A 17,082-nucleotide genomic window follows, 5' to 3' on the forward strand; every position below is an offset into this window, starting at 1 on the left:
ATTTGAAGAGGAATTGTTTTTAACATAGCTTTGAAATTTTATTCTGGGTCCATTGTTCCATTTGGCTTTGTGGGTTTAAATCTTCTTTCGTCTGGCTTCTCCTTCGATCAGACTTTCCTGTAAACACACATCAGATATTTTTTTTTTTTTAAAGAGAAGAAATAACTTTGATGGTGGAATTTTAAAGCCTGGTCAGATGCTAAAATATTCATATTGTGGTCTCCATTGGAAGGGGGATTAGAATGACATAAATCTGACCCGACATGATATCTCTGCCACCTGCCCGTGGATCTGATCATACAATATAATGTAACTGACACTTATAATAGCCCTTTTCATCCCAAAATGCATGACCAAATTTACATCTGTTCATGCGTCCACCACTGCAGCAGTTCTTGGAGCGCAACCCAACAGCTGTTGAACACTACACTTTGACAGCAGTTTAGGACAAGAAGCATGAACGTGCACAAAGCGTCAGTATGTGGAATGTCTCTGTGAGCTTAAGCAGTTGGCCAAGTTAACCAGAGACAAGAAAGCTGCGCTTGCAAAAGTATTACAGGGTCACTATGGAGTGGCACAGTTGCCCTGTTACCATTTTCTGTTTACCTTAGTACTGCTCGAATGGAAACCATGTTCCTGTGTCACGTCCTGCTGGATCTGGTCTCCTACTTGAATATTTATTTACGTTGTTACCTCTGAGTTGAAAGCTTGAGGTGTTTTGGATAGATGTGCTGTCTGAATATGTTATTTTTTTTTTCCCCCCCTTTTGTATCTTAGCTAGGTGTATTTTTGTTTGTGCTCACTACCAGCTTCTCCAGGAAATGCTGAAGATAATTTGAAAAGTTTTTCCATGAAGTGGACCATTTCCAGACACCTCCCCTTTCATTGCATAATATTCCTGTAGCAACTCCAGGAATGGGTTACATTGGAAAAGCTGCATCTGGAAAAAGTCTAATTTGTTTTCAATGTCATTAAGCAGCTAGAAATAAGAAGGTGACATAGTTCAGGCTATGCTACAGGAATAAGACATGCAAATGAAGTGTTTGATGCAGAGGCTTAGAATTTTTTACATTTATGTACACGTTTACCGGCAGTTTCTGAGCAAACCTAAGAATGCGATTGGTGGGGGTTCCTTCAGCTCTGCAAAGAAAGGCCAAGTTTCCCTCAGTGAGCAGGAAGTATCAAGGACTCATTTCAACTATCCTGATAAATATTCTGGTATCTTTTCCTGCCTAACATAGTTGCTTGCAGTAAAAAAAAATATCTAAACATAGTAAGTTACTGTTGCTGGCTCTTCATTCTGCAAGTACTGTTATTGGACGCCAGAGTCATGGACAAAGATTCCATTTTATGTTCAGTACAAACAGGATTAAAGATTACCTTAAAAAAAATACTGGATTTTAGGTAGTTTCTGCATGAAAATCCAATGGAAGTCAGACTCTGACCTGTCTGCATTGCTGTTACTGAGTTCATGAGCCTTTATTCAGGCCAGGTTCCCAGTGAAAGGCTAGAGTGTTCACTTGAAACTTTTGGTCTTGGCTTCAAAAATGAAGTAGAGATTGAGTATTTCAACTTTTAGGACTGCTCAGAGACACTTTCCAGAAAGTGGTGACCATCTGGCCTGATCAAGGTGTTGCTATATTAATTAAAGAGCACATTTTTGCTTGAGAGTATTCTTTCTGTGGCAGTTAGTTTGTGTGTGAAGTCTCCGCTGTCATTGCATTAGAGCATCTAATGGAAAACACATTTCCCAGTCTAGGGACCTTGGGAGCAGCAGCTTCCATATGGCTTGATCCTTCAGCTGGCAAAGTGCGCCTTTGAAGTTAAGCATCTGTGAATGCTGCATAGATTTGTATTAAGGTAGAATGTGTTTGACTTTATTTTGGTTTTAGTTTAATGAGTAAGGACGTGACTACAACGGGACCAGAAGAATAATGTAGTCCTGTCCTAGGGCTGTAACTCTGAGGTACTTGAGAGTGATGCAGATAATAAGGGCAGAGCCAGTATTGCCACACGTGAACTAAACTTACATGCCGCCTCTTCCTTTTTGACCACCTTTTTTCTCTTCCCTCCATGAACTTTCCCAGCCTGGACCGATCCTCTAATATTCCCATAGTGATAAAAGAAAAAAATGTTACTTACCATGGCTTCCTTCAGATCACTGAACCTGGAACGCTGATACGAGCCTGGGCATTCAGCCTTCTGCACTTCCCTTAGTTTTTCCATTTCGTTTGCAGTCTGAATTGGGAAGGGATACAGCCTTTATGAGGGGAGATTTTCCTGCTAAAGCAACTCTATCCTACTTACAGATGAAGATGAAACTGTTCCACTGCACAATTTAAATTCACCTCGTTCCCAGGTGCTATGCTTGTGCTACAGCAAACTTAAAATCGGGATGGTAGAATTGCTGTTACGAGGGACTACACACGAAGTATTAGAAAGGATGGGAGAACCACTGGTGGACAGAACTTTTCACATTCGCTTTGTCATGTAAGTGCTTACCGTCTAATTGGTTACCACATGACAGCTGCCCATTGCGACATTCTCAGTGAAGTGGATGAATGTTGTCATGAAACAGCCCCTCAGAATACTGGCTGAAATTTAGGGAGAAGATGAAATTGGGTTTAACCTGGAGCTCAGACTTCCATCTCTCCTTTAGAGCAGGCTGCCCAAGCTCTCTGTCTGCAATACACGGCACTGTTCTTTATGCAAGGCTGTCAAATGTCATCTTACCCTAATGCCAATTACTTTCCAATTACTACTTCTAAAAAGTGTGTGTGTGTGTGTGTGTATATATATATGTATGTATGTATGTACATTTGGAGGGAAAGAGACAGACACACATGTACAGTAAAGCCTATGTCAGCTCTTTTTTGCTTGCATCTTTTACAGATAAGAGATCCTAGCTAAAGCAACAAGGTTGTTTTACAGTCTAGAACCTACCTCTTGAAATGATTCTACTGGGTTTTCGGCGTTCCTTTTTCCTCCTGGTTGCAGGCCATAAGACCAGTGTTGAGCCAAGCAGATTTCCACAGACATGACAAACAGGAGGACACTGACAAAGATCTTCTTGGACTTCACCATCCTGTCAGAGAACAAAGCATCTTTCTGATCATAATGACATTACAGCTCCATTTTTATCTTATAGAATTACAAAAATGTTACATTTCTGAATCTCCAGTTCTGATCTTCTGCGCCCCAGTGGCGTTGTGCCTATGTGTGAGCCACAGCTGGATTTTGAGCCTCTCAAAGTGTGGATTAGCTCATTATAAAGAGATTTAACATCTGAAAAATTCAGATGAAGATCTAAATTAGGATTTTTGAACACCCTTTCAGAGTTTTAGGAATGTCTGGACCTCAAAGGTTCCATGAAGCTCCCTGTTGATATTTGACAGATGCGTTCAGTTTAGCTGGTTTCTGTTCCAATGTCCTTGCTCCTTAAAAAGTGTTCTTTGCAGTCTCTTCTAATGCAAGTTTCTTCTAATACAGGCATCTGTAAGCACTGAATAAGTAAAAAGGGAATCTGGTATATTGTTAGAGCACGTTACCTGCTTGCTGAGAGAGGTTGCAGAATAACTCCAACTCTTCTCTGTTCGAAAATGTCCTGCAAGTATGCCTGTCATCTCACTTTTTATATACAACCACCCCAACACGAGACCTTTCACAGCAGGTAACTTTATCTGATTCTATCTCACAGGCTGCAATTTTGTTCTTAAAATTGCTGTAATGCAGCAGAAGTAAAGCACATAATTGGAACACCCTTGGTGTAGCTATTAAATTCAGCTGTTTTCTCAAAGAGCCATAAAAGTAACAGCCTTTCATTTAAGAGGCTATAAATCTGACATTCAAATCTAGCTGACTGCTGTTGCCCCGTGGAAAACACACAATCTTTTCTTTCGCTGGCTTCTAATTTTTCAGTAAAAACTCTTGGGTGAGTTTGAATTTGTCAAGGGGGGCTTACAAGAGTTGACATGAATGAGGAATTCAGTTCAGTCTCTGTATATCGGGCATGAAGGAAAACAGTCGTTTGGTGCATAAACAAAAGCTGATGATTGCACAAGTGCCCAGAACAATTTGCACGCTCCTTTGAACGTCCTTCTCCTTCATGTTTAAAGTGCCTTCATATTCTTTCCTCTATGAAAAGCAAAGTAGTATTAAACGGGTCAGATAGACAAGTATATTAGATTGTAAATATGCTGGGGAAGGGACCTCTTTGTTGTCATGGTGGGGTCTCTTTCATGAATAGGATTCCCAGACGCTTAGATTATTTTGCGTTTTATACATACGCGTGTGTGTGTAAATGTATGCATCGAAGTACTTTGGGAGTTCTTCATTCTTGAGAGTTTATGCACTGCAGTTTTATAAAAGGGTTGATAGCTATTTGCATGCAGGAGTTAAATTCAGTAAGTTTGACTGCAGAAATCTGATTTTTTTTTTTTTTTTAATCCACCTGGCAGCTATTTTGATTTGCTATGCACTGTTTTATGTGCAATTGAATGTATCGTGTTTAGTGTTCTTCAAACATCCTCTCTTCCTGCCCCCATGACCTCTTTGAGATTAATGGATTAAAAGCAATTTAATAAGTAAATAATTTAAGGAGGATTTAGTGACTCTAGCAAAGAGTAATTCTTCCTGCTCTAATGCTCCTCCTACTCATGGCAAGAGTAGCCAACATTTAACTTCAGCTGATAAACTGATCAAGCTGTGAAAATAGTTTGTTTCAGTGGGAGAAATGTTACTTCAGCGTAGGCACATCACTTCAGAAGGGAGATTTGCCTGTTCCAGTGTTTTAAGACTCCTTCCTTCCTTGATGAGCCTAGAAAAATTAAGGTTATTTAAAGATAAACAGAAGAGTTTGTTCCTCCTGAGGGATGACATTTAAAGAGGGAAGGGGGCCTGCTTAGCCCAATAATTGTACCTCTTATTAACCCACCATTTTAAGCTGGGTTTAATGACAGCCTACCCTAAACGCCTTTCCACAACTATGTTTCTCCACAGGTTTCTGTTACAGCTACAAAGCTGAGCTACCAAAGCACGTCAGAAAGAGCACCTAACTGCCCTGGTTAGTGAGCTGTTCCGTGTCTTCTCTTAAACTCTAGGCCACGGTTGTAAGTTACATAAAGGAGCTGGGAGGTTAAAAAAAAAAAAAGATTACAGCTGGTTTTGGTTGCCCACAAATACTTTTTATGGCCCCGTGTACCAGAAACCAACAAACTGCTCTGATTTTGGCAGAGCAGAGTCTGGATGGAAGCCTGACCCGAGGTCTGGGAGTGCTTCAGTCTGGGCTTGTCAGGCAGCTGCCAGCTTTGTGCTCTCAAGAAAAACCAAAGCGTAAAGCTGGGTTTTTATCACCTGGCCTCTCTTTAGTTTTCAGACACTGGAGTATGGTTGATGGAGACTTTTCAGAAGAGCTCCCAGACCTTCAAGCGCACTAGTTTTTCTCTTTTGGGGAAGAGAAACCTTAACGCCTGCCAATGCTGTGAAGTACCTACATGGAAGTCAAGGACCTGTCAGGAAAACCTGGGTTTGTGGATTCCCACTGCCAGAATCAAGACCTCTCTTTTATCAGACGTGTTGGAAAGGCAGATCCTAACCTATTGAGTCTCTTAGGCTTTTTAGACAGCATTCCTAACCCAAAGAAGCGTACTGGAGGTGAGACACTGAAGGAGGAACTAGATTTTTCCCATTTGGTTCTTGGGGTGCTCTACGGCACTTAGGCAGTGCGCTGTATTTGTGTTATCACTGTCGTGCCACAGGGTTTATGAGACTGAAATCATGAGCACTTTACAGACCAAAGTCAAGGACACTTTTTTTTTTTTTCCTTCCAGCAGTGCTTTAGCACTTCCTTATTAAGTGAGACACGGTTTAGCTGCTTGTGCTGTGTGATGATAACCTCTAATGTGGAAAAAGTGTTTTAAATAGTGCACGTACCTACGTAAATTGTGGTTAACTTCTGAGTCCAGCTATTTTATTAAGCAACTATGAAGGGTGGGGACAAAGAAAAGCTGAGAAGTGTTGCAGATGAATGACAAGTCAAAAAACCCCCATGAAAGTTCTCAAACTGAGTGTATCAGAAACACTGCAGCGATCCCCACAACGCAAGGTACGCTTACTTTTTTTCCTAGCAGGCAAGCTTTAGGCTTGAAAGCAAAAATTCTTTTGCTTTCTGCCGTAGTGCAAATTGCCTGTGCAGAAGTAAAGACATCTAAAACTCAGTCTTCTCATAAAGTACGTACTCAGGCGTGGATAATTCCTAGTAGTCCATTTGAGAAAGCACTGGTTACACACAAATCCAGGCTAAGGTGACAGCCAAGGTCTCACGAAGAGCAAAACCAACTATAGCTACAGTATTTTTAAGTTTGTATACAAAGAGCTATCAAAGCTAAAAATGGCATTTTCTTCTAACTTGCTGTCCTTGCCGTAGAAGTCAGGTAAGATTGAGATTGTTTTTTTAAATTAAGACAATCAAGACACTTTTTGTATTTCACACTTTTATTAATGCAATTTAAATTAGGCTGGAACTTGCAATTTCTGAATAGGCCACTTTGGGCTATTCATACAGCTTTGTCATAGCAAAAGAGGTACCTTAAATTCATCTGTGAATGAATGATGCCACATGCTGTGATTATTCAAAACATAGTGCTTCAGTGAAAGTTCAAATATATTTTATACACAGTGATTATGAAAATAATTTTTTCCATACAATATTTTACTTCTGCCAGCTACAAAATATGATAAAGAAAAATAATTCATTTATTTCTCTAGCCCTAGGAATCTTCTTCTACTGCAACATATACATCACTCTCAATGAAAGCGATGAGGTGGGAGAAAGGACTCAAAAATCAGGCTGAAATATTTCCCTTGAATCTATAGGTGTATTTCACCAAGAATACAGTGTTGTCCTAGAGCCAGATCAAGAGGCCTGGGAACCGGGAGGAAATCAAGTCCCAATTCTGAACCACATGGCTACGGGATTTTGAGTCCCAGAAGTTCATGTCATATGCCTGAGTCAACCCAGCTTGAAAATAAGGGAGAATCCTGCAATTCCCCCCAAACAAGTCATATACTGGTCCTGAACTAGTATTTCTAGATTGATTGCAAAGCAGCATTTGCATAACAGCTACTGAGACAAGACGACTTCTGTTCAGAGGACTGCAAATCTGCGCTGCAAGTAAAAGGCAACCCACTGAAGTAACTGTGGAACTCAAACCGCTGCTACCAGTGTCACATTCTCTAAGTTTTGGGATACACTGGTTCTTAACTTCCAGTGATAGCTGTATTTCCTTAGATTCAAGGTTAGTTTTAACTTTGGGGTGTTTTAAGTAAGCATCTGAGGTAAGAGTTTTTGATGCACCCTTTTTTATTTTTTTTTTGGTATAGTTTCTTCATGTGCTTTTTGATTGCGTATAAAATAAATGTTTTGTTAGATGAGAACTAAATTGATACTACAGTGGAAACAGCTTATTAGATGAAGTACACCACCACTTAAAGAGATGCTGGGAGGCTTTCTGCACTGCAGAAGTCGCACAGTTCCCTATTTGCTCACAGGTAAAGCAGTTGTGGAAAGGGCACTTTGCCCTGTGCAAGACGCTCTTACAGCCACTTTAAGCAGGCCCAAAGTGGAACACTAAGATCTGGCTGGGAAAAGGATTATGCCCATGCTTTCAAGGATTCAGTGTACAAGAGTATTTGCATAGTACATTGAGGGGAAACAGGTGCCATTTATTCATATACTGGAGTAACGACGGGAGGATGGAGCACGTGCTGTGGCCCCAGTGCTTATCTCTACTTTGGTGACAGTATTGTATTTTCCTATGTACAGTAAATTCTCCACAAAGAATGAAAAAACAGGCGCTCCAGTTTGGAGTGGCTAGGACATCTGAAAGTAAGAGAATTTTTCTTACCAGCTGTGATTGATAGTGCAATTTCACACTAATTTGGGAAGGATTAAATAAGCCATCCAACTTCTGAACAGGGATGTTTTAGTTCTAACGAGATCTGCTGTGTATGCAGATCCCTTCAGGGGAAGCAGCTTCCACTGCACATTTTAGAAGATGATAAAGCTGTTCTTTACCTGCATTCAAACTACTACAAGGCAATATATTATTACCCATGGTGACGGTTAACTACTGCTTTCACCCCAGAAGAAGAGAGTACCTGAAAACATCCTGTGGACATTATCTAAAACCACATCTGTCATTTAATACACTGGGCATGAATGAAGAAACTAACTGTAAATACACTAGTCTAACTGTAAACCTGAACTTTGTTGCTACTATACATGAATAACATTTTCTATTCATATTGCAGCTACAGATTAATAAATAGAATTGCATATATTGTGCTTTATAAATTAAAATGCATTCCAAAGTGAGGCAATGCTAAACAATGAGTCTATTTAACCCTCCCCCAAACCAGCCCCACATTCTGGTTCGAGAACCAGCCCACTTCCTCACTCTGTTCACAAAGGTAGAAACAGACGCTGTTTCTACCTCTGAAACAAAACCTCCCTCCCCCAAAAGTGATCAAAGAAGAGTTTACTTAGGCACTACTGCAAATGTAAGTTGTCTAATAACCATTACTTCTAACTTAATAATTGGAGGAGGTGAAGAAAGTCACAATGTTTTGATTCCTTCCTCTTCGGCATATTCTCTTCCCTATCTGACGCTCTGGGACATGTGCAAAGGTGTCAGCATCTCTTCAAAGATAGCTCCTTTTACATTAGATCCCCTCAAATTAGCTTCTTGTAGATCACAACCTGATAGATCACAATTCTAAAGGGTAAAAGAAAAAGTAAACGTTAATTGAATATACCCAAAATGTAGTTCAAAACTTTACCTAACTACAATTATACAGAAATCACATATACTTTGTGAATTTCAGTGTAAACTTGTAGTCTGTCACTCTAGTTTAGAGTTTTAATTTCTTCTTGTAAGAGAGTAGTTCCTTATCGCAGTAACAGCTAGATTTATCTTTAAGTTGTTAGACTTACTTACACTCTTTATATCAAATTATGTTCCAGGAGTTACTACTGCTTGCTGAACAAAGCTAGAAAGAAGCTGCCTCTTGCAATCTCACCAGACATATTACTCTGAATACTTCCCTAGTACTTGAGGAAGAACAGCCATGTACACAGCTTGCAAAATGAGCTAGTTTGTAAGTAGTAGAGGCAGCAGCGTATCCTGTGCCACCAGTCAGGTAAGATTCCGTAATTACTCTACAAATGATGTCCCAGAATAAAAACAACCGACCAACCAACCCCAGGCAACTGCATTTCTCTTCAGTTCTTCAGTGATGGCATGATCTCAGACTAAGAGTAAAGTTTAGCAGTATTTCCGTGCATCGCTTTTGAGATGATTCAAGCCATTCCTGTGGCTTTGAGATGCTGGCAAATCCAAGACTTTAGACTCATCTTCCAAACTGAGGCTAGAGCGAAATGTGATTCCCTAGATCATCCATATCTCACTAAGTCTGAAAAAAGGCTAGTGCACTCTGTCTCGTTTGAAGCTGAAGAACTCGGCCAAAAGCCAGCAATCCCCAAAATTTTATCAGTTGACGAGTTAGTATATCAAATGAATCATAACTCACTTCCAAATCAGTTCCTGCCAAAGTTGCTCCTCTAAGATTACAGTTTTTTAGTTTGGCATTTTTCAGCGTTGCAACTCTTAGATTAATTCCCGTCATTTGACTGCCTTCCATGTCAACACCTTTCAGGTTAGCACCTAAAACACACAAAGAGTAGTTTTATGAGGAAAAACCGTCAGAAACACAGTAGCTCCAGAATGATACTTCCTCAGAGCCATGTAAATTGATCGAGGTCAAGGTAGAACTTAGAATTGAATGATTAGACAGTCACACACTCAGTCAGGTATTTGTGGCCTCTTCACACGAAAACGTAGGTTGTACAAACCACAGCTAAGCCTTTCACTTGCCATGTAGACTTACAAACACACCGTTCAGTTTCCACACAGTACCTAACAACTTCTTACCTTCCAAATTAGCTTTAAGGCCTGACGGATCTTCAAAATTGCACCCTTTTAGAGATGCTCCTTCTGCGTTGGAACACAGCATCTTTACCCCTTGAAGGTTTGCACACTGATAGAGATAGACAGGTCAGTGAGATCCATAAAAGTGCAAAGATGAACAATACCGAAAAAGATCAAAGTATGGTTTTCATTTCTGTTTTGGAAGTGAATCCTCTTAAAGCACAACAGCCTTGTTACTGTGAGAAAGTGTAAGAACTTGCTGTACTATTACTTCTCTATCATCAGGAAGGCAGATAATTCTCATCCGCTGCCCTTTTTTTTTTAACTTACGATAGCTTCAAAAAGCTTTTGAAGTCATTTAACTAGAACAATTGCAGAAAATATTGAAGAATTACATGTTTTACACTTATCTGCTTGTTCCAATTCTTCTTCCCTTAAAGTAACTAAAGGTCAGCCCAGACTTTCCAAGACGCAGCAATTCTTACATCAAGCACTGATCCAGAGAGGTCAGCTCTTTCGAGGTTTGCACAGCACAGGTTGGCGTGCGCTAGGTTGCAACGGCTTAGGTTAGCCATCTTGAAGTTTATGTATCGAAGATCTAGACGTGAAAGATCTGCTCCACTGAAATTGAGACCCTAAAAACAAAATGGTAAGCCCCAAAAGGTTACAGAAGGTGTAGCTCTGAACAAAAAATAGTTAAGAGAACCGTGTACATGTGCATGTGTATATAAATACACACAGATAATAGATATATACACACAGATAAACCCACCTATTCTCCTACGTAAGATAACGAAATGTAAATGCAAAGCTACCGAGCATTATCCTTGGTTATGCTAGGGCATTTTACATTTAAATAGAAGAGCTTTAAACTGCTCCTCCAAGAAACCTTCAACCTAAAGAAGGAAAGCAGCCCAAACAGCACACTTGAATTTCATGTTAAGGTCACTCTGCCACAGCTTGGACTCTAAACTCAATTAAAAAGCAGGCAGGGTGGGGAAGCACACATAGTTTGAATTTTGGGTTGTCACATGATGCTGCAGGATATTTCACCACCAGACACCAACACTACAGATCAAGACAAAGCCTGCATTTTCGCACCTGACATCGCAGCTCGGACTTGGTTGGGGTTGCCAGCAGGAATCGGACAAACTCCTTTCGAGAGATAGGAGAATGATCCTCAGCTGGCTGTGAATTCTGTTGAGAGAGTTGTTTAAAAGCTAATACAGATAGGACTAAATTATATGTTGCCTGGAAGAATAAGACACGTGCATTCACGTATTAAAGAAAACGAGTTACCTTAATAGCTACTTCTAGATGTTCAATTAGTGAATCGATACCAAAAAACCTGGCTTCTTCCAAAACACCTAACAAAACAAAGCAGTATTTGTTATTTACAGGGAGCTGTTAAACAAGAGAGCACTCTTTTTCCCTTACTGGAGAAGGCAGGGTATAGCCACACCAAGAAGATGCCAAAAAGTTTGGATTAATCCATCCTTACTATTGGAGAAGCATCAATTCAATTGACTTTCCCTACTTGTTATACCTTTTATGCGTATTAGCTATACTAACACTGATGAATAGATCACTTGTTAAAGTTTAAGGAGTCTCGAAGAAATGCATGAACTAATAAAACTGACAACCCCATACATTATATTAGATGTAACTGCATAGAGGAAAAGCAAGCTTGCTTGCAGCTAAAAGGAAAAAATAATTCAGAAAGGATGTTTCCAATACCAGTGTTAGGTTAAAGATATCAAATCCAGAATTACAGCCAGATGTTAATCCAGCATGGAGAATTTTTAATGCTCTCAAGATAAGTAAGTTTAAACAATGTATCTTCATTAAACCAAGCCCGTGGAATTGCAATGCTTGAGAATAAATTCACCAAAGAAAAACCCCAAACATTCAGATGAGCATACAAAAGTCCCACTGACTTTATCATGTTTACCTGGGGGCAAATTTTAACTTCTAAAGAGTAATCATTTAGGAGATGTTATACAGGTAATACCTACCTAGCAAATTAATGCCATCATTTACAATGAGCTGTCCGTGACGCAAATAGTTCAAAATTGGTTCAAAATACTCTGGACTGCGGTCAATTAGGAATGCTCCTCTATGATCTTGCTTATTTCCCCAAGCATCTGTTTCCACAACATATATATAATTAAATTTGATATATTAATAGAAGAGCATTTGCTTCAGTTTAAGATTTTTATTACCAAAGGGTACTGGATTATGAAACATTCCACTTGAAGGGGCGTTTCTTAGAGAAAAGGAAGGAAAAGCGGAGTGGGGCGGGGGGCGGGAAATCACCTTAAAACAAACTCGCTCCTGCTATAATTAACTAGAACATTTTATCACGTCCATAAGAATCATTGCTAGAATAAAAGCAGCATTAAGATTTTAGTCTGCCCCTGAGGCTGTCTCGTCCAGTGTTTGCTCATTGATTCTGTTGACAAAACTGAGCAAGATGCAACAATAAGACAAACACCTAAAATCAATCAAACAAACAATGAAAGACTCCAAAATATTAACTATGGTTGGAAGTTATATTTTCAGTTTGTGAGATGACAAGCATTACATGGGCAACGGAGAAATAAACAATTATAAAAGGAAGATTATATGTTCTGCTTTGACACTTTAACATACTTTTGGTATTTTAACTTATGAACAAGAGTCTCAACTTGATAGTGCCATTTGCTAATTTGTTAGTTAAAAAATAAAGTTTATTTCAATATACTAACCTTTATCTTTAAACATGTGGGCCAACATACTGTCAGGTTCTTTGTTAACCAAAGTGCTCCTAGAAAACAAAGGCAGCACAGTTTTATTTTTACAATGGAATGTTTTGTTCAAGAGACAAACTCGCTGGTTGGAGTGCATTTTCCGCCCTTGACAGCCTGAAGGTAATAATAACGCTGTGTGATATGCATTCCAACAGCTACAGCACTGTACTGATTTAAAATTTCATATAATGTGATAGCAAAATACGTTTCTGACCTGAGGTATCGTAAAGGTATTTTAAATACACAGCACTTTGTTAACTGAAATATTCCAAGGATAAATCCAGGCCTTGTCAGGCCTTGTGCCAGCTTTACTTCATATGTAAACTGTTTAAGAATTAATTTGTTGCAAAATTGTAATAGCAGATACAAAATACAGAGAAAGTTGCAGAAGTCAAAGACCTCCTCCTCCATAGTACGTTATTTTTCTAGCTCTTTTGCAAGAGCATCTGAAGCCTCACCAACTGAATGTACACTACCAGCTGCTCTAACTACTCTACCGAAATCAAGTCCTTTAAGAACAAAACCAACTAGTTGCATTTTTACCGTGTAGTGGTGAAGTATCGGCCTCCAACATTGAGTGTTAACCAATCTGTGTGTGACCCTGTTAGTTCTTCATGAGGTCTCCCGTCAGTCTGAGGATCTACACAGACAAGAAAGACACAGTAATTATTAGAAAAATTGTGAATATTTCTGAATCCTCCATATGGTAACAGGTATCTTCTGAAAACAGCAGAAAATAAAATTTTAGATTTACATTAAAGCAAAACAAAACCTCTTTCCATTAAGCAAAAGGTTAAATACAAGAATTACAGAGACTTACCAATGAATGGTTCCCCTTCACAGACAAACAAAACATCATCGTCCCTGAGAGAGGAGAGGGCAGGGGGAAGAGAAGGAGGAGGAAGAAAAAAAAAAAAAAGAAGATTAATCGTAATTTTTTGTTCATCTCATTGGCAGTGGAAACCCCTCCTGATTAGTTTCAGGTAAGCACTAATCAGCTGCCATTAGTTAGAACTTCAGTATCTGTTTTTTATCTTATTTTTGCAGGTTCCAGTGGATTGTAATATGATCGACTTCACTAGAGGTGTTATCTGTATCAACCAGGCAGGGCTCGCTTCTGTTACTCAACCAGCTCAGTTTTACAAAATAGTTGCTTTTCTCCCCACTCTGGGAGTATTCTATGAAGCCAAAGCAATGCTAGAGTTTTTGTCTCCTTTTCAAAAAAACCTCATCCAAGTCCTGTCTAGAATAATGGGATTTTCCCGATACCTACTTTGCACTGTGAAACAACACGGGAGGATGTTAAAAGGCATAAAATGCAGCTTGTATCAAGTTCTGGTTCATCACGACAGAAATGCTTTGAAGTTCAAAAGACAGTATTATTTTTCCTTGAGGCATGAAAGCATCTTTGGGCAGACTGGCTGGAAATGATAATTTCTGGTTTTAAGGAAAGCACTGGTTATTGATTAAGGTCAGAGGATTAATAGGCTAGTAAGTCTCTTAATCCGCATCTGTGATTCGACTTTTATTGGATAAGCCTTACCTAATCAAAGCGATATCATCAATGAGTCCACCTTTTCCATTGTAAACACTGGTCGCTTTTATTCCAAGCTTATTACTAGCCACAGACAGCAAATCTGATAAAGTCCCATACACAGCCACAACCTGTGGAAGAGAGAGGTGTGTGTTCATATAGTTTCTAGGCACTGTGTTCAGAGTTTCTGCCATTTCAGACTTACTGCCAGGGCTATCAATATCTTCTTATGGGGAAGGGGGAGGAGGAAGATATATGTATGGATCTTTACTAAAAAAGGAAGCAAACAGACCAACTTTGATGTCAGAAACATAGCTGCCTTAGAATGGGGTGCCTTGCACACCTCCCGCACAAGACTCAACGTACTGAGGTAGCAGCAGCAGTGAAAGAATGAGTGTTGGTACTGTAACAATATTATGATTCAAGTATTTATTTCTCTAGAGAAACACTGCTACTTGTTCTGTTCAGGTCTCTCCCGAATGTATTTCCTGCTCTAAAACCAAAAATTAAACTACAGTGGCATAAACTGTCTTCACTCCAGAGATGCAGATGGGAAAGATCAGGGCTCATGGACAGCATTTAGTAGAACTGCACCGCAGGGCCTTTTCCTATGCCAGTTGTGCACTGGTTGGGCCTAGAAATCTTAACTATTTTCACTCTTGAGACATTACCGCATCGGTTTTAAGCAACCGAGCAGAGTTTAAGCCAGATTATTCACTGGCTATCCACTAGTGTCCGTACGCGGTACGAGTTCCACACGGCAGAGACCTGACACCCTGCAGCACTCAGTTGACACGCTTCCCGCCGTCACCTATGGCATGTACAGCAGGGCCTGAATCAATCATGACGCTATGAAGGTGACTTTAACCGCGACTCCAGCACGAAGTTCTTGGCTGGTCGCGATTCCCCTCGGCGTTCACATGCAGAAAGGGCAGCAGCCGCCGAGCGTTATTTTCTGGTGAGTAGCACCCGCTCCCCGCAGGCCGTGCGAGGCTTTCGGGCGCTTCAGCAGCACAAGCACCAGGCCCCGGCAGCCACCACCGAGCCCGGGGAGGGGGCGGCGGGAGCAGCCAGGCTCCGCTGCCGCAGCCACGGGCACCGCGGCCCTGAGGGGCGGCTGAGGGCTTCTCCCTCCCGCCGAACCAGAGGCGGGAACCCCGCCCGCGGCGCCGCGGCCCCATCGCGGAGCGGCGGGAGCCGAAACACGGGCACCGCCGATCCGATCCGCTCCCCCCCCCCCTCCCCGCCCCTCACCTTCCCGTTCCGGGGGCTGCCGTTAACGAACAGCGTGACCCGCCTCATGCTGCGGCGGCGGCGGCGGCGGCAGCCCGCTCCTCCTGCCGAACCCGGAAGGCAGCGATCGCTGACCGACATGAGCCGCGGCCAATCGCGGCAGGGCCGCGCCGAGCGGGCTGCCCAATAAGAAAGGCGCTCCGCCGGAGTGGCGGGGCAAGGGCGGGTGGGAGGGTTGGGCGGGGAAATGCCCGCGGAGCGGAGGGGGGCGGGCCGGCAGCGGCGCTGCCGGTAGCCAATCAAGGGAGGAATAAGGCCCTATATTAGCATAAGGCGGGACTTGGAGTAGAGTCGGCTTTGATTGGTGCGGCCTGTCACGTGGGCGCGGTTCGTTGAATGGACTTTTTTTTTTTTTCAAAATGGTACTTGGGCCCGGCGGCAACGGTTCGTGATCCCTCCGCGCGCAGGGAGTCAAAGAGTCCCCCTGACCCGCGAAGCCCCCGCCGGCGCCCGGAGAGGAGGGCGGCACGGGACCGGCTCCGGTGAGCCGCTTTCGGTGAGCCGCTTTCCCTCCGTGGGCCCTTTGGCCGTGGTGCCTGGTGGTCGGTGGGCGCAAGGTGGGGGGCGGGAGCGGGGAGAGGAGCGAGGGCGCGGAGGAATACGCGGTAGCGCGGCGCGGTTTGAACGCCGGAGGCGGGCGCGGGTCTGGTGGCTGTGGGGAAGCGCTGGGGCGGGCGTGAGGGCGGAGGTGAGGGGCGCGGGGGGTTCGCGGTGAGGTGGGGTGAGCCGGGGAGAGGGTGGGGGTGCTGGGGGGGCGGGAGGAGGTGGGGTGCTCTGGTGAGGGGGTATAAAGGAGGGGGGGGCGCTGGGAGGGGTGCGAGGACAAGGAGGGGCCTTGGTGAGGGTGGGGGGTGAGTGCTGAGGGAAGGGGGGGGGGGGGGGGGGGGGGGGGGGGGCGCCCCGGGAGCGGCCGGTGTTGGACACCGACCCCTCCTCGCACAATCCCGTCTCTCGTTCGTGTAACCGCCTGGGTGTGGGCATCGGCTTTCAGCGTGGGCTCAAAAAAAGCGCACCCGCTTTTTAACAGCGTCGTTCGTGTTACGCAAAATCCAGAAAAATGCATGTATTTGTGGAACCGAAGTTTCAGACTGACGCTTCTGAATTCTACATGCTTAAAGTCCGAGAAACTAAATGCGAAAAATGTTAGCGTCTTACATTTTCCAATTAAACTGCTAATACTTGTTGCAACACTTAGAGCAAAACGATGACAGTGTGGTTGTGCTTAACATATATTATATTAACACGAAGTTTAAGTTTGATAAAGAGTGAAAGCATAACCTTGTATTTCCTTTCTCGTGAAACACTTATGTTGCAGGTTTATCTTGCTGTGCCTTTTTCTTTATAGTGCTAGCCTTTTGTGTCCTTTCTGTGTAGCTTTTGGGAGGTAACGACTTCCCCTTTCCACCACACTGTTAAACACCTTGTTCCAGAACAACCTAGATATGGTAGCGAACTCTTGCTCTTACCAAATACCTATTAA

General features: G+C 42.3%; 2 protein-coding genes across 3 annotated transcripts; both read right to left on the reverse strand.

Moving 5' to 3' along the window:
- Window positions 1-75: 75 nt before the first annotated feature.
- Window positions 76-3,084, reverse strand: LOC309601545 (progonadoliberin-1-like; the record flags this gene model as incomplete). The annotated part of the gene is made up of 3 exons (XM_082334596.1): window positions 76-117; window positions 2,143-2,238; window positions 2,944-3,084. The coding sequence occupies 3 exons, from the start codon at window positions 3,082-3,084 to the stop codon at window positions 76-78; spliced, it is 279 nt and encodes a 92-aa protein (XP_082190722.1).
- A 3,411-nt stretch (window positions 3,085-6,495) lies between these two features.
- On the reverse strand, window positions 6,496-15,660 carry LOC309601582 (BTB/POZ domain-containing protein KCTD9). 2 transcript variants are annotated; one of them, XM_082334679.1, is made up of 12 exons: window positions 15,564-15,660; window positions 14,319-14,440; window positions 13,596-13,639; window positions 13,319-13,415; window positions 12,734-12,792; window positions 12,002-12,130; window positions 11,286-11,353; window positions 11,088-11,183; window positions 10,472-10,621; window positions 9,990-10,095; window positions 9,589-9,722; window positions 6,496-8,774 (listed from the first exon to the last, which is right to left on the reverse strand). In XM_082334679.1, exons 1-12 carry the CDS (start codon window positions 15,609-15,611, stop codon window positions 8,658-8,660), a joined length of 1,170 nt encoding a protein of 389 aa, XP_082190805.1. In that variant the 5' UTR covers window positions 15,612-15,660; the 3' UTR covers window positions 6,496-8,657. The 2 variants fall into 2 exon arrangements, with proteins under 2 accessions (XP_082190805.1, XP_082190806.1); XM_082334680.1 differs by lacking the exon at window positions 12,002-12,130.
- Between the last annotated feature and the right edge of the window lie 1,422 nt (window positions 15,661-17,082).

The sequence above is a fragment of the Platalea leucorodia genome, assembly GCF_965183815.1.
Source record: "Platalea leucorodia genome assembly, chromosome: W".
NCBI lineage: Eukaryota > Metazoa > Chordata > Aves > Pelecaniformes > Threskiornithidae > Platalea > Platalea leucorodia.